This window comes from Camelus ferus, chromosome 23 (assembly GCF_009834535.1).
Source record: "Camelus ferus isolate YT-003-E chromosome 23, BCGSAC_Cfer_1.0, whole genome shotgun sequence".
In the NCBI taxonomy this organism is placed as follows: Eukaryota; Metazoa; Chordata; class Mammalia; order Artiodactyla; family Camelidae; genus Camelus; species Camelus ferus.
In genome coordinates this window covers 25,089,998-25,116,427 of record NC_045718.1, presented here as the reverse complement: position 1 = coordinate 25,116,427, position 26,430 = coordinate 25,089,998, and the positions used below count along the sequence as shown (strand labels likewise).

The window sequence follows — 26,430 nt, the reverse complement described above, 5'->3', positions numbered from 1 at the left end:
CAAACTTGTGGCCATTTGGAGAAATCAGAAGACAAGATAGAAAAGGACAAATTGATTACAAAAAATTAGAACTGCACGTGAAATCAAACCCATGGTCATCTGAGTTACGTTAAGCTTTCTCTATTATATGTCGGGAAAGAAAGTTTTCCCTATCATTGTAGGTTCTCTTGGCTGGTGTCAACTGAAGAAAAGTGCACACATGAGAACAGTGAGTTTCAGTTTTATTTGGGGACCTTAATAAGGACCATAGCCTGGGAGACAGCCTCTCAGATAGCTCTGAGGAATTGCTCCAGAAGAGATAAGGAAGGAGCCAGGAGATAGATAGATAGATTTTTTTTTTTTTTTTTTTTTTTTTTTGGCTGGGAAAAACATACAGTTGTTGTCAGTGAGAAAAGTTTGTCTCGTCAGTTTTGTCAGAAAGAATTCAGAAATGAGACATGGAAGTCAAGAAAGCAAAGCAAGGAATTATTAAGGGATGTATAGTACACTCTCAAGGAAGGAGTGGGAAGACCCAGGTGGGTAGCTGCCCGGAGTTTCTTTGGCAAGCTCATTATATGGGTGTAAAAATGAATAGGCGGAATATTCATTGGCAGGGAGGTTGTCTTTCCTTACCTTCATTCCAGCTCCACCTTCCTGGGGTGGGGGGTGGGGAGGGACTTTTTGTTCTTATTTAGTCTTGATCAGGATGAGGTCATAATGAACAAAAGGTTGCATTCAGTTGGGGTTATAATGAGAAAAAGGTCAAATTCAGATGATAGAGATTCCTGTCTCATCCCACCTTTCTTTGCCCCCAGGACATTTATCAACCCAGAATATATGGTTTCTCATCAGTTGGGGTTTTCCTGTTTTTCTTGGTCTGTCCAAGGACCCTCGCTGTTCACAAGATGTATGGTTCTCTGCCATTTGGCCTGTGTCCCCCTTTCTCTGCTCATATCTAGCTACCTGCCTGCTCTAACATAGTCAAGCATGAAAAAGATTACTGCTAATCACAAAGAACAGCCATCTCAAGTTAATGATTTAATGCTTTTCTTTGTATGAGAAGATGCAAGAATAAGGGGTTATTGAAATTCTTCCCTAGATATGCATCTTAACTATCTGGGAGCCCATATATCCAAAGCACAGAATGCTTCTGGGTTTTTCTATCCTGAATTTCCCTCAGGATTGATCCTTATAGAACTGGAATGATGGTCTAAGAATTAAGTTGACATGAGGCAGATTAACAGGGGAAAATCAAACAAAAGTTTAATAGCACATATACATAGGAGAGACCTAGGAAAACGGAGTCATTCCCCAAATGGCCAAAAGTCTCACCTTAAATATTACCATCAGCTAAAAACAAAAGACAGTTTGGGGGTAGTGGTTCGGGACTTCAAAGGGAGGAAGGCAATTCACTTGGAGATGAAAAGCAAATGTTTGGTTAAAAAAATGTTTGCTGGGCCATGTGGAGACAATGGGACACAGAGAGGAATCCTAACAGACTTTGCCAGGTTCCACTGTCTACACACCTAGTTCATACTATAGTTACCTATGGTGATAGCTCCCTTCCTAGAACGGATCAGCTACCTACATTCTTTACACACTTAGGGGAAAGGGCAAAGTTTCTTCCTGAGTCTTTTGGGACATGATTGTTTTCAGCTCAAAGTAATCTGCATGCCAAAGAGACATTTTCAGGTGGCAAGTTTTGCTCCCCTACAGCTACTTAAAACACAATAGTCCAGCTTGGGCTGGTTAATGTTTCACAACTTCAAGGCAGTCTTTATGCAAAGGTCTGTGCAGTATCTGCAAAGCCATAATCTGGTGTCATGCTGCCACTCTTTGCCAGGATTTTCAGAGTTTAACAAGAATCATTTGAGCTGGCAGCAGAGGGATTTTTCCCCTTTCCTTTTTGTGCTTTAGATTGTTTATATAAACTTACTGGTTGATGGTTAGCCATATTAAAAAATAGAATAAATGTTCTACAATTTTACTTTGAAAAGGTTCCAACATGAACATATTGTCTTATAAAATCTGCTCTGGGCTGCTTAGCATGAAAATGGTTTGCTTCCAGAAGCAATCCTGGAACCACATAACGTTTGTTTAAGAGAAAACAACAAAGCACCACAACATACCACTTTCAGGAAGGACATTCTTCTACTTGCCTTAGCATGTTTTTTTATTTGTTTGTTTGTTTGTTGTAAAATACAGAGATTAAGGTTGAAATTAGAAGAAAATTCCTGGATTCTTTTAGAAGAATCACATAGATGATTTATGAAATTAAAAAACACTAGAATATCTTACAGAGTGTGTGTTCCATTCCTGTTTCTGCCACTAAAATTAGCTACATAATTTTAGGCAAAAGATTAATTTGTTAACATATACAAAATACTTAGCACATTGCCTTCAATAATTAGCAGGGACTAAATAAATACCCTCTGAAACTCTTGGACATCAAGCTGTTGAAATTCTTAAAGAGATATAACACTTAATAATGTTTAACTGAATAATACATCAACTGCTATTTTATCACATTTCAACATTGTATGTAGATAAAGCACTGTACTTACAGCTTTTCAAAAAGCATAAAAGCCCCTAAATTGTGGTGAGTGGAATGAAGTGAGTTTCACTTGTTCATAATGATTCCTTGTGATGTGTGCTAAAACAGCTCGTGCTTCACTGCATGACAATTTTGGCTGAAAAATACTTTAATCCAATGTGGTGGAAGACTGATTCTTACCTAAGGAACAAAACACAAAAACAGACACTCTTACCAAACCTAATGGAATAGCAGAGAATACTTTAAAATGTCCTAATATCTATCACTTTTACATGATTTTGAAGCTAAGAAGATTTGTGTATTCAAACTGTAATCAGCTTTGATAAACAGTCAAATGAGAGATCAAAGAAAGCACATTAGTGTGCACATTTCAACTCTTGATGTAGAGTCAACAATTTAATGAACTGAACAGATTTTCCTTTGTATGGCAATCTTAGAAACAAAAACATTCTGAAAACTTGGGGAGTAATTCAGTTTTCTAGGAACACTGAGATACCATTTTCCAGAATGCTGCTTGTATAAACACACCATCAACATTTGTTTTCACAATTCTTTCAAACCTACTTACAATATTAACTTAGTGACAAATGCAAGATTTGATTTCTTTAGTTAGTGAGAAAGAAATCTACCAAATTAAAATAAAATGTAATTAAGTTAGTGAAAGTTAAGATATCTTTTAGGAGTAAAGTAACTCTGCCATTCATTTAGGGAGTACCCAAGCTAATTGCATGCAGTGACCAAAACCTTACACCAACTGTGTTTTTCAGTTTGAGTAAAAACTTGCCATCTGTTTCATATGCTATAGCTTTTCAAGTAAAAGCTGAAGCTGACATAGAAACAGATTATTTTTTAAACCATGTAAATATCTTATTGCTAATTATTTTACTCCTTGACCTATTTTTTTCAGAAATATAAAAAGTATTTTCAGTTAATTGCTAATAGTACAGAGGACTCTGGGACTAGTTTTGAAAACCAGTGTTATTTTTAGCAGCAGTTTCCTATATATGTGTAATCTGTTATTGATAAACTTTATAATAAAGTATGCAAAATTAGTTATAAAAGAGAAGAGATACAAAAAATTTTCTACTTCAAGGAAGATTAATTTTCCTTTTCTTTATAGCACATAGCTCATTTCCTTTTGACATATCAAATGAGGATGGCTGCCTTCTAGTCATTCATGATAATAGTAACTATAGGAAAACTTAAAAAGCATTTAAAATGGACAAAAGCAAACACAGGCTTGGTTTGCAGTGATCTTTACTTGTCATCCTATCACCCAAGGCTCCTAGAAATCTTTGTCCACCTTCCACAGAGGCATTTGTGTGACTCCCAGGGGACACCACTGCTCAAGGCCTCCCTGGCCTCAGATTTCTAGGAATGACTGCCTCTCTCACAGCTTGTGTGAAAGAGATACACTCTCATGGCAAGATGTTTTTATTAGCCTGTCTCTCATTTTCATATCCCACCATGGTTATCTATTTTAAAATCAATCCACAAAAGATTTATCGCACCTGAGATTTATCAGTTAGGTCTAGCTGGTATAGATACAAAAGTGGATATGGGAATTTAATCTGCCCTTTTCAGATGCTAAATCAGGAGAGACAAATAGAGTGTTCCAGGAGGGTAAAAACTGCAAGTCAAAGCCACGATGTCATGAAAATGAAATGCATGTTCATAAAACAGTAAGCAGATTAACTCATCTGAAGTAGAGAGTTTATGAAGGGCACCACAGGAGGTTAAAGCTGCACTCAGGCAGTTGGAGCCAGATGCTACACGGAACATAAATAGGAAGGGTAACAGCCTGTGCCTCCTCTACCCACCCCTCCTTTAACACAGCCATATCCCCATCATGTGCTTTCCTTTTCCAAACCCCCAAGAGAACCATAAAAAGGCTTACAATCATAGAAAAATGCAAAAAAGAAAAAAAAAGATGTATTAAAAAATTAGCAAAAAAAAATAATAATAATGACTAAAATACAAATTTTCAACTAGCATTTGATTATACCCTGCCAAGTTTTTGTACACAATTTCAGAGTTGTTTTCACACATTTGGTTTGGACTACTTTGAACAAGGTGGACTATTAAGGCGATAAACCAAGGCAGGAAAGCAAATAGCACCAACTCTGTGCCTTCCATGCACCCGGCAGAGTTTCAGACGTTCTACATATGCTATCTCATTTGTGGACCAAAGCAAAAACAAGCAACGTGAGAGCTGTGAGTTTCAGTTTTATTTGGGGACTTACTGAGGACTATAGCCTGAGAGACATCCTCTCAGTTCATTCCGAGGAATTGTTCTGAAGAGGTGAGGGGGGAGGCCAGGATATATGTGATTTTGGCGAAGAGGTAAATGCAGTCAAGCACACATCTTGATAGAAAGTTACTGCTAGTCAAGAGGAACAATATCTCAATTAATGGTATTAGTGCTTTTCTAAGTATGGGAAAATGCGAGAATTGGGGTTCACAAAAACTTCCCTTGAAAATAAATCCATTTATCTGAGGGCCTGTTCTGTCTGTTTGTCCAGAGCACAGAGTACCTCATTCCTGACCTCCTCCTTGAATTATTTTCACGGTGTACTGCAGGTCAGCAACTACAATGGCTCCTGACCAGTTCTTGTAGAACCAAGCAGCAAGTGACATTCCTTAGTTGGCACATTTAACCTTCACATTATTAATTTAAAATTACTCCTCCATCTTCATATGTATGAGGAAAAGTTATTTGAGTTATGAGTTTGCAGATTTACCTCAAATAACAGTAGAGTAACTGCTGCCACCATCACCCAGCTATAGTATGTTCAGCATTTTGTAATAGAATCAAAAGGAAACATAGCCCTAAAAGCACCTGTTCAAGTTCAAATACACATGACTTTTATCCAAATGCCTAAACGCAGTTAGAAGTAGTCCAGTCCTCAGCTCAAAAATCAGTCATTAAAACCCATCACTGAACCTGTAGGGGTACTTGACATCAATGCAAACTACAGTCTTAAAGAAACATGAGAAAGACATTTCAGACCAAACTAAAATGACTTGAGAATAGTGCTCCCAGTCTCAGCCTATGTTGCCAAATTTCCATTCCGACATAAAGAAGCCAGTAACGCAAGACATAGGAAAAAGGATTGCACCCTTATAATCCCCTTTCCTGATACAGTAAGAATGATGCCTCATATAGATCAGAAATGATTTTTGGAACTTCATTCATTTATTAGACAGTAAAGGCACATATACACTCTGTCAGATGCTACTCCCAGAAATAAGTCTACTCCTGGCCTTAACCAATCAGTCTAATAACTTTAACAAGCTGTATCAGAAAATACTAATAGAGTGGGTCCTTCTTTTTATTGACATAAAAATTAAGATAACCTTTAGAATGAGAACAATCCAAATTCTAAAGCACAAGCCCTTTGTTAGTTAGCTAGTCCTCCAAAAGCTCACTGATCGCCTCGGTTTTATTTATCAGAGATGGGCCATTTATTAGCTTAATGCCCTTAGGCAAGTTACTTCACTTGCCTGAGCCTTGGTTTGCTCATTGGGAGAAGGAAGGATAAACAGCTACACTTCAAGATTGTTCTAAGGATTCGAAATAATTATGTAATGTACCAAAACAGAGCTTGGCCATTTAGCAGAAGTGCAATAATTACAGCTAACATCATAATTACAGGAATTACAGACCAACAACAAATTGATCAGAAAAATCAAATTAGAAGTAATTGGGACTAAAGAGAGCTCTAAGAATAATTAGCTGACAGGAAGGAAAGAGTCAAGAAAACTACACAGATACAAAAACTCTGAAACAGCTGACTGGGGCCACCAGCCTCACTTCAACAGCTGTTGGGGGCATCACCAACAGTTTCATAGGCTGTAATAATGATGTGTCTGAAGATGACATTAAGCTATTCAAAACAGATTAAACTTTTATTCCATGTGTTAAAAGACCGATAAGCACATAATTGACTTTGGAAAGATTCCTATCAAAAGTGATGCGGCATTACAAATTTAACATTATATATGTCTAAACGTTAACTGCAAAATTCTATTAACAAGCTTCTGCTATACTCTGCGCTTAAAGGAATCTCAAATTTCAGAGCAGTTTTTTCCAGTAAGTACTGAAAAAGATATATTTCAAATGAATTAATACTTGTTACATTAATATAAATTAATATTTGAAAGATTTCAGTGCAATGGCCTAAGATATAATCAGGTCCTTAACAGCTGAAACAAGATAAAGTTTTGGTCTCCATCGCTGCTAAATGTCTTTATATCTGCCAAAGAAACACAAACCTGTGCCACGGAGATCTCTCTTCACTTGACTTTTCTCCATACATTTGAAAGGCAGTAAAAGTGAAAAACATCTGTTCCTTCTTGCAGAGCTGACAACCCTCATTCTATGGTTTAAAAGTAAAAGATGTTCATGGAAGCTTATAGGGCTAATGATCAACTTCTTTATAGGCAGCTGGCAAATAATAATCCAAAGACATGGAAAGACATGCAAAAAAGGCCAGAAAACAATTTCCCTAAGCTAGTGGTCCCAGGCTTCTGGGAATTTCCAAGATACCCATAAAATAGTAGAGGATGGGCAAGAACCAAATGTGTTGCCAGATGACAGGAAAACAAACAACAGCTGAGAAACGGGTCTGTGCCCATCTGGCTTTGCTCTACCACCATAAGAACAGTCTCCACGAGAGATGCCCAGAGAAAATCTGCTTCACTGTGACCAGCAATCACACTTCCTCCATCCCAAGGAAGGCCAGTTGTTCCACAACTAAAGGAATCCACCTTATTAAAAATAGAAACTGGAAAATCTCGGAAGTGAAGGCCTTAAATTAGGTAATATTTTTTAAAACAACTTTTACTCTATATGTTCTCAGACTTAAATCGGTAAATTCAGCCTCTATTTCTGGCTCTGACTCTGAATGAATCAACTGACTTTGAGAAAGCTTCATCTCTTTATTTACTTTCATTTGCCCACCTGTTACAAGATTAGGTTAAACCTACCAATTTTTTTTTGGAAAAAAAGAGTGGATGAAACAAATACATGGAAACTGTTACACAAATATCTACTGGTCACTGACCAATTATGCAACCATCAAATATAAAGTAGGTGATGCCCGTATTCAGACCACTAACTCTGCACTTTTACCCTGCACAGTAAAAAGTTCTGCCTGGAGAGGTCAGCAAAATCCAGGCACCTCCTGAAAAGGAATCCTGTAAGAGTACCAAATTTCAAATTTGGAAATACTCAGCAAATTAAAATGTAATGCAAGTTCCAAGAATACACTTTTTTTTTTTTTTTTAGAAAAAGAAAGCCTCAACCTATTTATGGTCCTATGATCTTCAGAACTCTACCAATCCTCCTGTGAAGTCCCTCTTCCTTCACCCCCACCCCTACCCCGTCAAGGAGACAAGTCACTGCATCTCTGATGCTCCCAGAGCGCAGTGTGGCTGCCTATTGTGTAGATCTATACCCACGTATATATACATATATATTTATTAAATAAATGAAATGAATACATTTCCAAAGTCTAATGCTCCTAGGAAGAGCAACCATTAATATTAATGAATAACAGTCTTAATTATGGTGACATTTTCATTTTTATAAAAATAATATACAAATGAATGTTACCTGTCCAAAGAAGAAAAACATGTTTTTTCACCAACATTAAATTCACAAAAATTAACTGAAGCACTTTACAATCTTCTTCCTGAAAAAAATGGTCTTTTGGGGGCTTTTATGTTTGGCTGCTGTGTTTTCACAATTTATTTAATAAGTATTAGAATAAACATTCCTTTTCACTTAAATCACTCAGTAAAAGGACGGGAGGAGAAGTAAACAAGAGAAGAAGCAGGTAAAATGAATAGACTACTTAAGTGTAGGAATTTATAAATGTAAAAGGTAGCCTACAAATGAAAATTAAAATATGGTCAAGTTAACTACCACAATATCAATATTTAGCCAACTATGAAGTAGCCATGCTCATTAAGAAACATCATGTAAGTACTATTTTATAGATGTCCTATTTATTAAAGCAATAGAACATAACATTTTAAGCTTTTCAATGTAATTTGAAATGTTTAGTCATTCAAATGTTTATCACAAACCTACCCGTGTTATTTTTTTCCTACTTTTTAAATTCTTACACTCTATATTTTATTTAATAATCAACAATATAAGTTAGTCAACAGGAAACAGACACTTTACCAGTGAGCGCTTAAGGCAAAGCCTTGGGACCTACAGGCCCGTAAGCAAGGATAAACTCATCACATCACTTGACGTTTACCAGAGAGCTGACCCTCCGGCCTGTGTTGCAGCACCTGTCAGTCCATACCTGCTGAGAACAGGTACCCGTTGGTCTCGCGTTCCCTTGGTCTTCTTTCTCATCTTCACTATCTCCAAGCTACACAGTTTTGATGGGGCCATGAAACCAGGTGCGAATTAGCCCTAATGTTCTATTTCATTATTTATTAATTTTCTAATAGCACATATCAGGTTTGGTCGCGTCAGCAAACAGGAGTGACCATTTGTGGCATTTGTGTCAGAGCAGTCCTAGAATAGATGGTTTGTCTTGTTATTTTTAATTCCATGAGATGACAAAGGAAAGGGAATGATGGCTTAGCGAACAGTGCAAGAAAGGAATTTATTGGCCAGGCGTGACCCTGGATGTAGAGAAGATACTTGGGAGAAATGGATAGAGCAGGTCTTTCTTGAGACGAGTTAGGACAGACACGACTGTTCCCTTTTAAGAGCCTGTCAGGAAATAGCAACTTCACTATTCAGGTGAGCAGGAAGTAAAAGGCTTCCCTATGAAGCACGGACCTGCCAAAAGCAGGCGGTGGCTGGTCAGAAGCCGGAGGCGGCCGCCCCACAGCACACGTGCTGGGCCCCTCCTGCCCCCGCGGCAGGGTCTCCCTGAGCCACAGGAAGGAGGAGACCGAGGCTCTGAGGTCCAACGTGCCTTCGTCTCGCCCGGCTCCCGGCCACCGCCGCCCTCTTTGTGCCTCCGCGTCGCGTCCCCGCCGCCTCGGTGCTGGGCATCGCCTGTGCCCTTCTGCGGCTTCGCGTCCGGGTTCTCTGTGCTGCGGTGGCCCGCCCGGGCGCTCAGGCCTCTGCTGCGCTGGGACCGGGGCAAGTCTGACCGCGGGCGAACCGCTGAAAGAAGGGAGACCGTGCACCTGCCGCGCTACGTCCGCCGCGCCGCGGCTGTGCCCACCCTGGAACCCGCACGCTCTTGCCGCGCCGCCAATGGCACAGTCCCTCAGTCCCACTCGGGTCTCGAGGCCCCGCCCCCTGTCCTGCCCGAGGCCCCGCCCCTTCTCTCCCTAATTTCCGCGGCGGGAAATGAATGCCTCTCCCTGGCCACAGAGCTCCGCAGCTGGGAGACACATCCCCCCCAAAAAAAAGAAAATTTAAACGAGGGGGAAAAATGGAAGCCAATTTTCAGTTTAGAGGTACGATAACATCATGGCCATATGCACTACCCCCTCCAACCTGCCCGCAGAAGCATGGCTCTTCAGTAAGTATTTGTAGAATGGAACGTTCTTTCCTTTAATAATGGATCACGTTGAACACTGCAATATGCTTGACATAGGGTTTAGGAAGGGTTACTACACATAATGCTGCGTTTATGTTTCATGGAGACCATGCATCTCCATGAGAGAACAGTAGCTGTCATTTCAAAAGTTCATTATTCGAACTTTTTTTCACAAAATGGCGAGGTGGGGGAATCAGAAAATAATAAGAGATTAGGGTTGATTAAAATGCTAACCTCCAAAATTCTGTGTTGACCATATAAGTCAAACAGCATTTGTATTCAAAGTGTGCATATACTATGCACCACCCAGAGCTCCCAGGAGGTCAAACTCAATGATATTTAACATGCCCTTATTGCTGCCTATGGAAAAAGATAAAAAGGAAACATCCTTGGCACAAACACAAAAAATCAGATTTTAATGCTATAAACTACCACTTTCCCAAGGAAATCCTTAAAGGCAAATTTTGTCCTCGCCTTTAGTATAAAAGTTTGCAAGTGTTCACTATAACAGAATCTCTTAACATAACATAAAAATTTTCCTCTTTGTAAATGTTATCCCTACATCAACTGAAAAAAAATACACAACCTAAAAGTTGAGAATTATGTTTATTTGGCAGACTTTCTGAGTGACACAGGAAAATGGGGAGCGAGAAGATGGCCATGTCCCAGGTCTCAGTTGCGTCCCTGGGACGCACCTGGCCAAGTGAGGGTCCTTGGCTTCATACAGGAAATAATTCAAGAGCAAGCCATAGTAGTGTAAAAACAGATTTATTCAGAGAGACGCACACTCTATAGACCTGAGTGTAGACCATCTCAGAAGGCTAGAGAGGCCACAAGGCATGGGGTGGGTGATTATTTAAGTAGATACACACTCCATAGGTAGAGTGCAGTCTTTCTCACCCAAAAGGGAGGGTGCCACAAGGTGTGGGGATTGTTAGTTTTTCTAAGCTTGGTTATTTCGTATGCTAACGAGTGGGAGGATTATTCCAACTACTTTGGAGAAGGGACTGGGATGCCCAGGAATTGGGCCACCATTCACTTTTTGACCTTTATGTTCAGCCTCAGAACTGCCATGGAGCCTGTGGGTGTGTCATTTGCCATGCTAATGTATCACAGTGAGCATATAATGAAGATCAAGGTGTACTGGAAGTCAAATCTCCTGCCTCTTTGAGCCTCAAAGTCTACTGGGAGTTGACTTTTCTGCCATCTTCGTGCTAAATGTTGTGTCATTCCTTTAGTGGCTGTGTCCTGCCCCCTTTCTTCCTGTCTCATGAGGATTTTAATGGACTGCTCCGAAAAGGTAAATGAGGAACCAGGATATATAGGAGTTTTTGCAACAAAGACCAGGTAGTGGGAACATTATACGTTTACTGTTAATTAAAGAAACTAGATATCTCAAGTTAAAGAATTTAGCACTCTTCTATGTATGGGAAGATTCAAGAGTCTGGGCTCACTGAAACCATTCCTTTGATATGCACCTTAGCTATCGAGAGCCAGTATCCTGTTTCCATCCTCAGTTCCCTCAGGGCTCACTGCCTAGGTGACTACAGTGGCTGATGGCTTGATAGCCACAGCATCCTTTGTTTGATATGGGAGGCGGCATTCTTAGTCCACAGTTATTTTATTTACTTAGGAAATTTAGTTACCTATTCTTAACAGCATTAAAATCATTTTTAAACATCGTTGGTATCTAAAGAAGCTCCAAGTAGTAAATTAAAATAAGACTAAAGTGATGTTAATCAATTATATTATAAGTTTTCAAGCTAGAAGTTAATTGTTAACCACTTTGAAAATCCAGAAAAGATATCCGACAAGTTAGTAACCAAGCAGGACCCTGCGTGGCTTTTCTGGGACAGACTCCCTCCCCCATCTCCTTTGCTGTACCTCCTCTGGAAGTGCCCAGATAGTATCTCATGCATGTTTCCTGAGTTTTTCAAATGCTAAAAACCACTACCGAAAGGAAAAAATTAACTACTTGATGATCATGAGCATGTAGCCCCTAGACCTTCTGGCACCTAAGGGTTGATAATATTAACAGCTGTATTCCCTCAGCATCCATCAGAGAAGTGTGCATAAGGTGATCATATACCCTGGGAAGCCACGCCCTCACCTGGCTTTTAAAAATGATTTGCTCAAACTTTTCAAGGAGCTTGGGGCTTTTTGGGCACAAGCCATTGGCTCAGCAATAAACCTTTCTCTGCCCCAAACTCTTACATTTTCGTTTGTTCAGCCTCACTGTGGGTCAGGCACACCAACTTGCATTTGGTAACAGAAGGAAAGAAAAGAGGGAAGTTGGGAGGGAAGACTGCTGGTTTTTTCACATCCTTCAAATGTGAAATAATAGATGATAGTTGTGTGCAAGGTCACAGTTGCCAAACTCTTTTACATGCAATGTCTTATTTGAAATTTGCAAGGGTATCAAATGTACGTAGGAACTCTCAACCCAATTTAATGAGTAAACGCAGACCAAGAGATTTTTCCGAGATCACATAAAAGCAAAGGCAATATTTGAACTTACAAATTTAGATTCCAAATTCTTTATAACAAGCAACACTACATAGTTTATTCTTTCAGGGACTAGTCAGGGCATCATGAAACTGCAAAGATTTGCAGAGCATTTCTTGGTATTTAGTAGTCCCAAGTATGCCCAGGACATGGCCTAAGCTTAACTCCATTTGATCAAGAAATAATATCATCTGTATTTTGCAAAAACACATTTAACAAATAATTAGAGGTCCTACCTTTTGCCTAGCCACATACTAGGTGCCAGGAAACAGAAGAGAAATACGCAAATGTGGCCAGCCCCTGTGTTCAAGGATCTAATCAAGTATAATTATTGGTAAAAAAGTCTTCAGTATTGGCATCCCCAAAGAGTCACAAATGTTACTGAACTCAGGTTCGACTGCTCACTGCTCAAAAGTCAATAATCTAAAGGCAAGTGATGGTAGAAAGGAAAGATGCTTTCATCAGAAGCACCACGACCTTCAGGGAAGGCAGACTCACATCCCAAGACTAACTCCAGAGATTCTGTTCAGCAATGACAGTTTTTAAAGGGCAAAAAGGGGGAGGAATCTTGGGGAATCATTGAGGCAGGAGGTTGAGTTCTGCATCTTTCTCCATTGCGTGCAGACTGGCTGACTCTCTTTTCAGATGTTATTGTGCCCATGTGATCTGCCTGCAGGACTGCTAAGGGAGCTGTAAGGGGTAGAGAGCCAGTTACTCTTTAACAACTTAATTCTTCATTCCTCCTTGTAGGAAAAACATCAACAGGTTAAGCAAGGCATGGTGTGCATTCAGGAGAGCATAGGTCAGGAGTTAGGTTAAATTGCCTAGTGACCTTATTCCTATACTTAGGTTCTTTCAAGGTTAAAGGGGAACAGAAATGGGCAAACAGGAAGGGGGCAAAAGAGCGGCTTTCACAAACACTGTATATAAAGTAAAAATGCAGTGCTACCCATTTTCCAACGGAAGGAATTGGATACGGACTTTAAAAAATAATATAAGAAAAAAATAGATTGGAAAACTTAAAGCAAATGTTCGACTCCAGTTCATAATATGCATATGTGGTTGTAATTGGAATAAATATACTGATCTCTGCATCTTACTTAAAATGCATCAAATAAATAAGATGACTTAATAGATGGATACATGGGCAGATATATAACAAAGCAAGTATAGTAAAATTTAATTGTAAAGTTTAGGTAATGGATAGGTAGGTGTCAATGTAAAATTCTTTCAACTTTCCTGTATGTTTAAAATTTTTCAGGCTAAAAGGTTGGATAAGAAAGTGGGTTGCAAGGATGTATGATCAGCTTCTTTGAAATTAACATCATAATGGCTAGTGGCACTCAGCAAACACTAAATGGCACTCTCTCCACTTTGACCTGTTTATATGAATTACATGTCATTTCTTTTCTCTCTTTCTTCTCTATCACTCCCTCAGTTGACGATACTGAAATGTCTTTGTACCTGTTTTTAAAAATTCTCTCTGCTTAGCCTTAATGGAATGTTCAAGACTCTCTAATAAAACAACATCAGATTGCATTTTAATTATCCAGTTCATTTTTTTTTTCTGCATCAAGTGAATGACCTTTTAAAAGACAACTCTACCCTGACATCAACTGCTAAGACTGCCTCCCAAATCTACCTCGCGGTCCTGACCTCGCTCCTATGCTCCAGACCCCTGAACCCACTTCCTAGAGCACCTTCCTACCACTCTGCTTCCACTCAAAGCCACATACCTGAAACTGAGCTCACTGTCTCTTGCTTGTCTCATCCTCCTTTATTTTTTCCATTCAGTAAAAGCAGCACAGTATCTCCTGTTGTCCAATCCAGTCTTGTTGCTGACTCCTCCCTCACCCCCAGCCCCACTTTGATCATTTTAAGTGTAGTAGATTGATCACTATTTACATTAATCCTGTGATTGAAGCCTTTTGTAGGTATGTTAGTTTATGATGAATTTCCAAATAACCACTATGTTTCAGCATCATATCGTTATATATTTTCCCACATAACAGTGCCGGGTGGATGTTCAGGTGGGAACTACTGTGCTCTTTGACATGGTCACTCGGGAGCCCAGAGTCTTCCTCACATGGCGTGTCCACCCCTAGGACTTCATCCATATCTGCACCCATCAGCATAAGGGGAAAGAACGTAAAGAAATGCATGTGGCAGGATTTAATCAGCCAGTCTAGAATGTCACACATCAGTACTTTCCTCTTCCCGTTGGCAACCATGTGCTCATATGCTGCAAGCAGGGCTGAAGAATGGATTTTGGGGATGATTAAAGTTCTCTGCAACAATGAGCTACTCATTTGGACTTACTGCTTTTCAGATCTTTGTTGAATTTACCAGATGCCAAGCACTGTGCTAGGAGCTGGATGGAGAACTGATTGAGCAGCATGTTGGCCTGGGAGATGCTCCCAATTTAGGAAGGAGACTAGACATTAAGTACCTGCCATCCTAAGAGAAAAAGGATAAAGTAAAAGTAAAGTAAAAAAGAGCTCCGGCAGCAAATAATTCCAGACTTGGAAGCTACCTGGAACTCAGCAACTGAACTCCATTTTCAGACATAATCAAGATATGGTTGGTGGAGGAGGGTGACCACAGGAACTGTAGAATTAGATTATTTATGTACAAGATATGAGGGGATACTCTGCAGGCATTACAGTCATATAATCAAAAATATTAAAGAACAGGGATAGTTATCCACACTAAACGAGAAGTGAATTGGAATACAGGGTGAGCCCTTTTTGGAATGACTCCAGGTATAAATTTAAATGAGAATATACAAATATGTCGAATGATAGTTTTCCAATTTTCAATAAAACCAAAGTTTTTTGGTTTTTTTTTTTTTTGTCAGAAGGATTCCGTAAGTATGCTTTGTTGTGATGTACTGTTTTCTCTAAACCAGACACGCAGGGCTGTGATGCAGTTCAGTTATCCCAGCACCTCCCCCGCCCCCTCCCTGGGAGGCAGCGACCCCCCTCTCTATGCTCTATCTTGGAAACCAAGTCCTGACTAGGATACTTAAAAAATACTCCCGGAAGCACTGCACTTGGAAAGAGGCCTGTTTTTTCATACTGCAACATGATAAGAGAACGACTCCCACTAGAGTCACCACAAACACACTGAATCTTACAGACTAATTTGGTCTAACAGCAAGCTTGGGATAATGTCTGATGTCAGCAACAGCTGAGAGAACCAGAGGGCCCTGCAGCACTCATGCCACTTCTCATTCGGCCACCAGAGGGCACTGCGTGGCTGTTTATGACTATGACATTGCCCCACATCACAAGTTTTACTTTACAAGTTGGCCTTCTTCACATCATGTTTTATAACCTTACAGGATTTCATTAAGAAATATTTATCTGATTTTATCCTTCTGGTTTAGCTGAGAGCTAATTAAAATCTCCTACAAGAAATAAATAGAGGGTAATCCACTGACGGGAGAGTATTCCTTGTGGCACACTAAAATTAGTGTCCAACCTCTGTTTCATCTCTGTCCCTTCTCTTCTCCCTCCATCCATACATAAACACCTATTTTTGTAAAATATCTTTGGGCCTTAAAGGTGACCTGCCATCCCTTTGCTCTTGTAGGAGACAGCCCCTGCGCTCTGACTCTGGAATGCCCACTCTGCCAAAGCAGCCCCTTCCACCCCAACCCTACCAACAGGGCCACCAGGCATATGGGATTCAGATGTCTAAAAATATGTATTTCCAGCATAGCTAGTCCTCGTTCCTGACAAATTAGTAGAAAATAGTGTGGTTTATTTGTCCTGCTTCCTGGAATGAGAAGACTTGACGGCAAAGAAATTATACACAGCAAAGTTCTGCTGCAAATGACAAAGAATAATCTACACAGTGTGACTACCGAGAGGTCTTTCTCTTACATTTTATCACTATCATTTAAAAATACGGAACTTCAGGTAAAGCTACCTCTGCTTGGTAGAAATGGCTAGAATGAGAAAGTTGTATCATTTGCTTGTTTGCTTTTTAAAAGGCCTTTTAACTTAAAAAGAACCTCAGAAACCAAATGGTCATCTTTTTGAATCTCACATGTGAGGCAGCTAAGGCCAGAGAAATGATGAGTGTTGTCCATGGTTTTTCATGGCCACCAGTATCTTGAGACCCTTGATAGTATCTTATTCCACTTCGTGTCTCCAGATTCCAGGCCAGCGCTTGTTAAATGCTAGATTTTCTATAAATCTCATTAAGCAGATTTTAATAATGGCTTGAGATTTCTTCACTACTAGTTATAGGTTCACCTTTGGTTTTGTATGAACCACGTCAAACTAAAATTTCTTGAGCACAGTCATTTGAGACCCTTTTCTGACACTGCTCAGTGAGAGGATTTGCACTGACAGTTCTCAATAGCTTTCTGGGTCCTTTCTGAGGAGCAGCCTCTAAAACCATCTTGGTTGAGTGTGGAGCAGCCCAGACTAGTATTAGTTACCAATTAATGGAAGGAACGAAGCCAGCTCTTCTGCCCACCTCATAACACCAGCAGAGACTCAAGTTGCATTTACCCATCGCCAGAATGGCTGAACCCAGAGGGTTCTAAGGCTTCCTTTTCCTCTGGGCCAGTTTCAAACATGATATTTATGACTGTTACAGAGCTTCATGTCTCTGTTAGAGGGTCGGTCTTTCAGCATAAATCCTATGGAACTGAGGCTTAGTGAAAGGACTTAATTTGCAAAGCAATAATCACATGGACAAAGAAAGCTTTATGTGGCTGTATATAATAGTGCTGTCTTCCTTGAATGATTACTTTTAAACTTAAAGGCCTAAAAAATATGTTTTTCTTTGAAATGAGCATGCTTGGTGAATTTTACCCTTTCTCTTATGATCCTCTAAAAGATCTGATCAGCAAATCATGCAACATAGAATAGCATGGTAATTTTGAAAAGTACTATTACCCGATTGTGCTAGAGTAACTTAAAAAATTGGGTTAATATCACACTTCCACAATTTCTAGTGTTTGTATTTAAAATATGGAAGAAAGAGTTCTAATCTTAACATGCTATTTGCACAAGTACTGTTTTATTGTATGACATTAGAAAAATCAGCTTACTCTCTAGGAAAACTAGAACTTATACTATTACACGTCCAAAAACTAACAAATGATTATCTTTCTCAACCAAAGTTCTTTATCTGAATCCACCAAACACAGACAATTTTTAGAGTCTTCGCTCTCCAGAAAAGGAACATAACCAGAACCATTCTAGACCATGGATGCCTTCCACCATTCAGGCTTGATTCTCTCCAGGAGTTCCAGGTGAGAAAGGCTAATAGATGAAGATAGTTAGTCTCATGAACTCAGGGAAGAAAACTGACTTGCAATTGAAAATTAAACTTGAGTGATTATATTTTATGTAGAGGGGAAATTGTAAGTTTTCTTGGCAACTATTTTAGGATTCTTTTCGAAGGAGCATGTGATGGGCAGGCACTTGCAGTGGGTACCCTGTGCAGTGGGCAGGTGGCCTTTGTGTCTTCTAACTGATCTAACTGACCTTTCTATTCCTCATTTAAACATGGAGGCATCTGAGAAACCCCCAAAAAAGGAAGTGCTAGTTTTAACTAATGATAAAAAGGATTATTATCAGACCGCTCACCAACCCCAACCATTCACATGGATTGAACTTTGCAGCAAGTAGATGCAACAATACCACACAACATTCCTAACATGGATTCTCCTGACCCAAGATTATATTTGGAGTATTCATTTCCAAAGAGAGCAATCTCAGTGCTTTCTTTTCCACCAAAGAGCTCTGTGTTTTTTGCATTTGTTGATAGAGATAGCTCTTTTTCCATACCATGAATGGCCTGGTGTCTACAGTTTATATTTGTGACATCTTCTTGTAATGCAGCTTGCATTTGCTACGTGTTGAGGCCCCAAGCTAAAGGCTGGGATGAGAATACGGCCAAGCCTAATTAAAGAGCCAAGTCAGTAAATGAATAGGTTGGCAAATAGCTAACAATTGGATCATGCAGAAGAAGGGACAGCTGTACTGAGGTCAGGCCCAGAGTAGTCCTTCAAATTTTCGGAAAGGGAGGGTCAAACCAGGGCAGCTAATGTGATGAAGTCCAAGAGTGAAACTGAAGGCTAAGAATGTGTAAATATCAAGAAGTCAAGGAATTGGAAATCCACTAACTCTGAACATCATTCCTGTTCTCGAACACGTACTGATGATATCAGAGGAGAAGTGAGTGTGGGAGAGAGACACCACAAAGTTGGTTAGGGCACCATACGTTCCTAACAGGGTAATATGACAGGCAGGAAGGTTCATCTGCAGCTACCTTTATCTCATCTTGCTCCATATGAGGTGGACCTCATAATTCTTAAGCAACCACAGTCAGTTCTGATCTTAGAAGCATGAAGAAATGTGTTTACTTGAAAATGATGAAGCAATACATACAATGGAGTATTAGCCATAAAAAAGAACGAAATCTTGCCATTTGCGACAATAGCGATGGACCTGGAGGGTATTATGCTTACTGAGATACGTCAGACAGAGAAAGACAAATACTGTATGTTTTCCTTATATGTGGAATTTAAAAAACAAAACAAATGAACAAATACAACAAAACAGAAATAGACTCACAGATGGAAAAAACTAGGGGATGGGTGAAACAGGTAAAAGGATTAAGACGTACAAACCAGGAGTTATAAAATAAACAAGTCACAGGGATATAATATACAATGCAGGGAACATAGTCAATATTTTATAATACTGTATAATACTTATTGTATGATGTGTAATCTATAAAAATATCAAAGCACCATGTTTATACTTGAAACTAACATAATATTATAAGTCAACCCTACTTCAATAAATTAAAAAAAAAAAAAACTTTTCCACAGACTTAAGAGTCTTAGCAAATATGTCTTCCTAGATGTAATGCATAAAACCTCAGTATTCTAGGCTGACCAGAATGGTTTTCAGATTTACCTGAATTGTAACCTACTTTAGTACATTATTCAATGTTTATTTAAACAGTTTAATTTTGTGGAGTATTAAATGCCAATGACTCAGCAGATGGATACTGTAGGGGTTTCCAGATCGTAATATAGCATAGTGAAATAAAACAAACTTTTCTTTGGATGGGTAGGATTTGGCAGTTCTTTTAAATTCTTTACTAAAAAACATTTCCAAGAAACATGTCAGGTAAGAGATGTCTTTGCCCTCCACTGTCACCCCACAAATACCATTCTAGCACCTTACTTGTTTTAAGTGGGGAAAATTAAAATGTCTGCAAGGGCAGTTTGAGCAAGCTGTAACTTGATTTAAATATTTTGCACTCTTCATCTGTTCTTTCCCCCTGGGATCTTCCAGCCTTCTTTTCCAGAGATGTTTCCATTTTAGTTCTGAGTCTCCATCTTAATTATCTATTCCTTGTTAGTTTCCAGGATTATTCTTGGTGTTCCTAGCTCAATGCCAAGGCACAGATCTCATCTCTTGCAGTAAACATTTTGAAAGGAAAAAACCTACAAAGTTTGTCTGAATAGAAGAAACTTACTTCATATTAGAGAACTAAAGCCAGTAATTATTAAATCAGACATTATTTTATACATGAAATTGGGTATCACAATCATATCTCCCATTTATGTGCTCCATTATTAATTACAGAGAAACAGTTGGCTGTTCATGTTGCATCAGAATGAAAACTTTTATTCATTCCTTTAACTTTTCAAACACATGCTAGTTCATTATTTTAATAAAATGCACTAACAGATGTTAGGCAGAATGCAGCCACATCTGGGACATATAAAATATCATTCCAAGTCTCCATAGGAGGGAAATAGCAATATTGTTTAGTTCTCCCCCAAAGTCTAACTAGCTCATCTCATTTAATCTGTTTAACTCTTAAGTTGCACAGTTACAACTATTTTGGTTGTCTTGGGAATACAAAAAGGAACAATGAGCTAAAACACCAAGGGAAGTGTCACAGGAAGATGCACTATACTGAAATATAAATAAAACTTCACTGAAGTTTGTGGCTAGAGCTATATTTTTTCAGCTGAAGAGGTAGTAAATCTTGAGTTGCCTGCTTCCTGAAGCCACCTTGAATTATAGGTCTCTTTAGGCCTTTCTACAATGTCCCAGCTTAATGTGACCCTTTCAAATAAAGCACAGCACATCTAAAAGATGGCAAATAAAGATTTTGGTTGAAGATACATTTTGACAATAGTGTGTGTGTGTTTACATATATATATATAGAGAGAGAGAGAGAGTGATTAAATCCCAAGTTATTTCAGTCTTTTAACCTACCTTTAATTTTGTTTAATTCTCTTAAAGCAACTTTTCTAAGAAAACAAAAAATAAAACCTGCTGGGTTTCTGTTAACAGATCAGGCTCATATACTATTAAATTTATCATCTCTAGCTTCTGGAAAATAGACCACGGTGAGGAATAAATAACAGTGTTGAGAGGAAGCTCTGGGGATGTTTGTCTCATAGACTGCTTACTCATTAGAAAGAAGAAAAATGCTGGAGTTGAGTATGCAGCACAGAGTGGAAGGCCCACGCGGAGTAATGGGATGTATCCTGGACTTGGAGTCAGATGATCCAGGTTTGAGCCTCAGCTCTTCTACTTATGAACTCAATGTTTGAGAGAGTTAGTTAACCACTGACGTCAGATTTCCCTCCTCTATGAAGCAGGAGTAATACCTTGGAGGATTGCTCTGATGAGTCAGTGAAATCATGGATATAGAAGTGTTCTATAAATGGTGATATATACACAGCTTATTATTAACAAGCTATTGCTGGCTGCCTGCAATCTTCACCACAATGAGCAGGTAACAGTCGGATACTTGGAACGCAGCTGAAAAGAAATCCATGCAGTGGACATAGTATAGGCAGGCATGAATTTCCATTTAAGACACACTGCCTAAACAGAGAAAGCCTCTGAGGGACTAAATGTAATCTTCATAGAAATGTCTGTTCTGTAGTGGTAACAGTGAGGTAAACTAAGCTCATATGAACTATTTGATTTCATAACACACTGGGATCAAAGATTCCCAGTCTTTCATTCGCTTAACACCTATTTGTTGAGCATCTATTATATGCCAAGCATTGTGTTAGGTACACACACTGGTGAACAAGGTTTCTGCTCTAAAGGAACTTATGTCCTACTTACATTAACATCTTTATTCCAAGTACTTGGCAAAGTGTCAGCACATAGCAGATGCTCAATAAAAGTTGACCCAGCTGAACTGATCTCTCTAGTGTTATAGCATTACCATAGCAGAAACCCAGTAAAGAGGTGATTTTTGTGATCAGAGATGTCTACCCAACTCACCATGTGATTAACAGGTTACTACTTCTGAAGTTTTCAGGGAAAATAATCTTTCTGTCTAGAATTCATCTAGTCATCCACCTATATAATGATACTTGTGTTATATAGTGTTAATTTAATGTTTTCCTGCTTGAAATATAATTATCACTTCCAATTGGTACATTTAACAAGGAGGCAGAATATTAGTAGAGTGTATTTTTTTCAGGGTGGTATCCCTTATGTCAGGTTAAAAAATTAACAAAAAGAATGTAGGCTGAATATGTCAAATGACTAATGACAGACTGATTATGGACTTGACATTGATTTAATATACAATTAAAACAAAGGGGAAGAAACATGGAAAGTCCATTTTATTTATATGATTATCAGCTCTTAACAAGTACAATGAGTTTATTTTGAAAGCATACCTATCTTGAAGCCACTCAAGAGAACCAGTGTTATAAAATAAAGGTCCTTAAAGTTTTTTCATAATATCTAGGAGCTGACTGGTGGGGTCAGGGTGATTGACATTAGCATTGTTCACCAATATAATCACTTCTCCTGAACTTGTTTCAGCCTCAGTTCGAGGACTCAGTTCCCTTGCAGACGGAGGAGGCAATGTAACTAGTCTTGGCCAATGACATGTGATCAGTGATCTGTTTCCTTTCCAAGCTAAGGCTGTGAAAAGCTCATAGAGATTCTTTAGTCACTTTCTTCCTCTGCCAGAGACTCAGTTGCTGTGTTTTACAACTACAAGATGGTGAATCTTCTGTCAATCTGGTTCCTGGAGTGACTGGAACAGAGTGAGTCTGATTCATATGAAGCATGAACAAGCAGTAAACTTTTGTCGTGGTAAGGCATGGAGATATAGGAGATGTTTGTTACTATACCATAACATAACTCTTCCTGATAAATGTAGTCAGGGAAGGCCCATAATACTCTCTCAGTCCAAGTTTTTGAGTAAGAGATAAAGTAGATATTAGGAGCTCTATTAATTTGTCAGTAGTGTCTGCCACATTAAGGATGCTAGCCTGAGGTCTAGCTTTTTAATCACATTTAATACAGATATCCCTTAAGTTTTCCATTTTTCTAGTAATTCTCCTGTGAATCTTTTTTAAGTACTATATTTAACTTTTATCCATAAAGTTCCTGTGCTTTCTACAAATGATCAATTTGCTCAACATCAATTGAATTTCTCAACTTAAACACACATCATTGTTTTCCTAAGCATTTTCACTAGAGCAAAAGATTCTGAATTATGAACAGCATTAATTGAACGACACATACAGTTGTGTACAAAAAAGGAAGATACTTCTGCAACTGCACTATTTCTAGAAAGTGGACTCTTACAGGAAGGAAGAAGGAGAAGCATTCCTGGTTATTTTTATTTATTTATTTATTTTTATTTTTCACTTTGGAGAAAGAGCTTAACCCTGAAGGGCTTATTGAGTCTGAGAATTGTCATTTCTTGTTTAAAGCTTTAGATAGTAGGTGGAGGTTTTCAAGTCACTGGCTTTGCTCTTGTTTCATGGATTGTTAGGTAGGTCACATAATATATTGTCTTTTATATTTTAATGCCTGACTTCTTTCTTTCTACCTATCCAAAGCTATCCCTCACAATCCTACTCAAATCCTAGCTCCTTGGTAAATTTTCTCTGAACACACCAGCTAGAATTGATCCTTTTCTTTTCCAAAATCTAATGTAAATTCATACCATTTATTTGGCATTGCTTGTAGAAAGCTTTAGAGAGTTCAAAAGCTGGAAAGGATCTAAGAATCCTTCAACACAACCCTCTCATTTTGCAAATAAGGAAAATAAAGTCCAGAGCAATTATGTAACTTACTTAAGTCACATAGTTAGAGACACATTGGAGGTTATAAACCTACTTCGCCCAGTGCAGTTCCCAGTGCAGTCCATTCCTGCCACAAGTGTCTCCACATTTACTGTCCGGTATTGTTGGTTATCTTTTCAAGAGAACATGATATCTCACGAATCGTACCTCTTGAGGTCAGGTAACTCTCACTTCTTTGTTACTTTTTCGGTTTGTAGCGTTATTTATAGACATTTTATATACGTTTTAGTAGACTAATTGGTTGTGCTTTAGGTAACGATTACATCTATTAAATGTATCACTTATGTTCTCAAATTCAGAATACTGGGAGGGGCCAAGGAGGAATGAATAAAACAGCAGCAAGGTAAGTAGGAAGAGCTAATGAGAAAAATAAGAATGCTTACAGACATCCAAGAATAGACTGCTGGAATTGAAGGTCATTTCCCCTGGAATTAGGTCTTGTAGGTTCAGTCTTCAAGGATGTAAAGTGTGTGTTTGTTGCAGATTTGGAGATGGGGGGTGGTGACAGAGTGCCGAAGTTCAGGTGAAGTTCCAGAGCTGAAAGCCTAGTGAGGATTTCTACGGGGTGGGACGGGCATAAGACCAGGAGGCAGTCACCGGCGAGCAAAGTCTGAGCCCGAACCCCAGCACCCGGCCACGGAGTCGTAATCTAAGCATGCAGGCAGGGGCCAGAGCGCCCAAGGCCACGGCACGGCGAGAACCTGGCGCCCCCGTCGCCATCCGGGCGTTGCCCGGGGGCTGCGTCGCCCCGCGGAGGGCGCGGGGGGCGGGGCCGGGCGGCCCGGGGCGGGGCGGCGGCTCGGGCCCTCCAGGCTGCACGCGGCGGCGCCCCCTCCCCTCGCGCCGCGGGCCTCCTCGCGCCGCGCACGTCCCCGTCCCGCGCCTCCGCCCCCTCGCCCGCGCGCTGCTTCCCGCCCTCCCCGCCGCGCCGGCCGAGCCGGCTTCCCCTCGGTCTCTCATGAATATTGAGCGGCCCCTGTTGTATTTCCCGAGCTCCACTGCGGAAGCCGAGGCTCGCCATATTGTGCGGCGGCGCCGGCGGCCGCGGCGGCTTGTACCCGACTCTCGCTCCGGCCGCGGCCAGCGGAGCCTCGAGCTGGGGCAGGAGCCGGTGAGCGGGGCGGGCGGGGAGGCGAGGGGCGCGGGAGCCGCTGGCCGGGCCGCGCGTCAGCTGGGCTGGGCTGCGGGCGGCTGACGGCGGCCCCGAGGCCGGGGGGGGGTGTGTGTCCGCGGGGGTGTGAGGGGAGATGGCGCCGCCGCCCCCGGCCGCTCTCGGGGCGGGGATGGCGAGGGAGGCGGCTTCTCATTGTTCCCGTTTCTTCGAGGGTCTTGGCGGTGGAGGGGGGGTGTTCCGGCTTGGGGAGGACTCCGTGGGCGAAGCTCGGGGATTCCTTCCTTCGCTGCGAACCGCTCGCTCCTCCGCGCGAAGGCCGAGGCAGCGCTGCGGCCCCCTGGCCTCCCCGGGGCGGGGGCCCTAGCCTCCGCGGCCCTTCTCTGGAGGGGCACCGTGTGGAATGCAGGGGTTTTCCTCCGGGCTTCCCCTCGCAGCCGGGGGTGTGTGTGTCCGCACCGTGTGGGTGGGGTAGGGGCGGTTTGTGCAGTAGCCCCCTTTCCCCGGGTGCTGGAGTCGAGGGTCGCGTGTGGAGGAGCTGCTCGGCATCGGGGTTCCCTGTGAGCTGCGGGGAGACCCCGCCTGGTTAAAACATTCCTGGAGTGCCGCCTGCCTGCTCGGGAGTATCTGTTGCTGCTTTCTAAAGCCGCGAGGTTGCCCCGGAGGAGTCGTGGGGGGAGGGGGTGTCTTCGTTTGCTTCTGATGGAAGCTTCGCGTTTTGAACCCTGTGGTGTACGCGGAGGTCTTTGGTACCCGGTGTCGCCGAGGAGTCCTCATCCTGGTTGTCAGGATCACTTCCCTCCTACAGAAGTCACCTCCCTGCTCCCAGAGATAGTTAGTAGAAATTGGTCTCTAAAACTTTGAGGTTCGTGCCGATTATTTGACCGCTAAGACCAATTATAGGCTTATCTCCTTGAAACCCTGGATCTACTGCCTGGCTGTCAGAAGTTTCAGAGAATGTGTGCCTTTACGTGGTAAGATGGTTCGAAAATGTCAGGTTTCCTGGAGGTGTGTAAAGAAATTTGTCTGCTATGAAAAGGATAGGTTTGCATTCGGTATTTTAGTAATATGCTTTATTTCTTCTTAAAAACTAAAAAAATTGAGACATGATTTCAGTATTTTAGACTGAGAATTGTGTTTAAAACCATTGTATGAGTGATTTGCACTACGTGATCTACTTTTGGTGGTTTCAGGATGATCAGCTGGAATACTTAGTGTAGTGGTAGATAATCTACTTTCCCCACTTGCATTATAGTTGTTGAATATTTTAATAACTTAGATTGGTGTCCGTGGATTTAAAGTGAAGATTTGATTCTTTGATTTGTAAAGAATTTAAATGACAGCAATATGACTCTTGGTTATTCCTCTTTTCCTCCTGAAATTTCTACTTGTCAGACTCAACAGGTATCTTTAAAAATCTTGTTTGTACATTTAATGTACTTCTTAGTAAAATAATAGGTAGTTATGTAAGACTCCATTTCCCAAGAATAGCACAGCAAATATGGCCCCTCACTTTCCCTAAGGACTTGAGATATTTTCTTCAGGTACCCTTGTGGAATATACATTTGACGTTAATTATAGTGGGTGTGAGAGTGAAGTGGAGAATTTATGAAGGAAAACTGCCTGAGTAGGC

General features: G+C 40.5%; 2 protein-coding genes across 5 annotated transcripts in view; one reads left to right on the top strand and one right to left on the bottom strand.

Annotated features, from left to right (window-relative positions):
- Positions 1-2,143: 2,143 nt before the first annotated feature.
- LOC116659245 (collagen alpha-1(III) chain-like) lies at positions 2,144-24,679 on the bottom strand. Of its 2 annotated transcripts, none has more exons than XM_032466495.1 (2): positions 24,070-24,679; positions 2,144-2,713 (listed from the first exon to the last, which is right to left on the bottom strand). In XM_032466495.1, the coding sequence occupies exon 1, from the start codon at positions 24,644-24,646 to the stop codon at positions 24,245-24,247; it is 402 nt and encodes a 133-aa protein (XP_032322386.1). In that variant the 5' UTR covers positions 24,647-24,679; the 3' UTR covers positions 2,144-2,713; positions 24,070-24,244. The 2 variants fall into 2 exon arrangements, with proteins under 2 accessions (XP_032322386.1, XP_032322388.1); XM_032466497.1 differs by lacking the exon at positions 2,144-2,713 and adding an exon at positions 22,315-22,626.
- Positions 24,528-26,430, top strand: part of RNF2 (ring finger protein 2) — a 43,671-nt gene continuing 41,768 nt past the window's right edge. The window contains exon 1 of one of the 3 annotated variants that reach the window (XM_032466489.1): positions 24,528-24,797. The gene's annotated coding sequence lies outside the window, so the exon portion shown is untranslated. Of the gene's footprint in view, positions 24,798-25,747; positions 25,772-26,430 lie in introns of those variants that run through there. The other 2 variants (XM_032466490.1, XM_032466491.1) reach the window with 2 other exon arrangements.

Excerpts from the sequence above, each read along its gene's own strand:
- LOC116659245 (XM_032466495.1), bottom strand. The coding sequence starts at position 24,646 with ATGAGAGACCGAGGGGAAGCCGGCTCGGCCGGCGCGGCGGGGAGGGCG.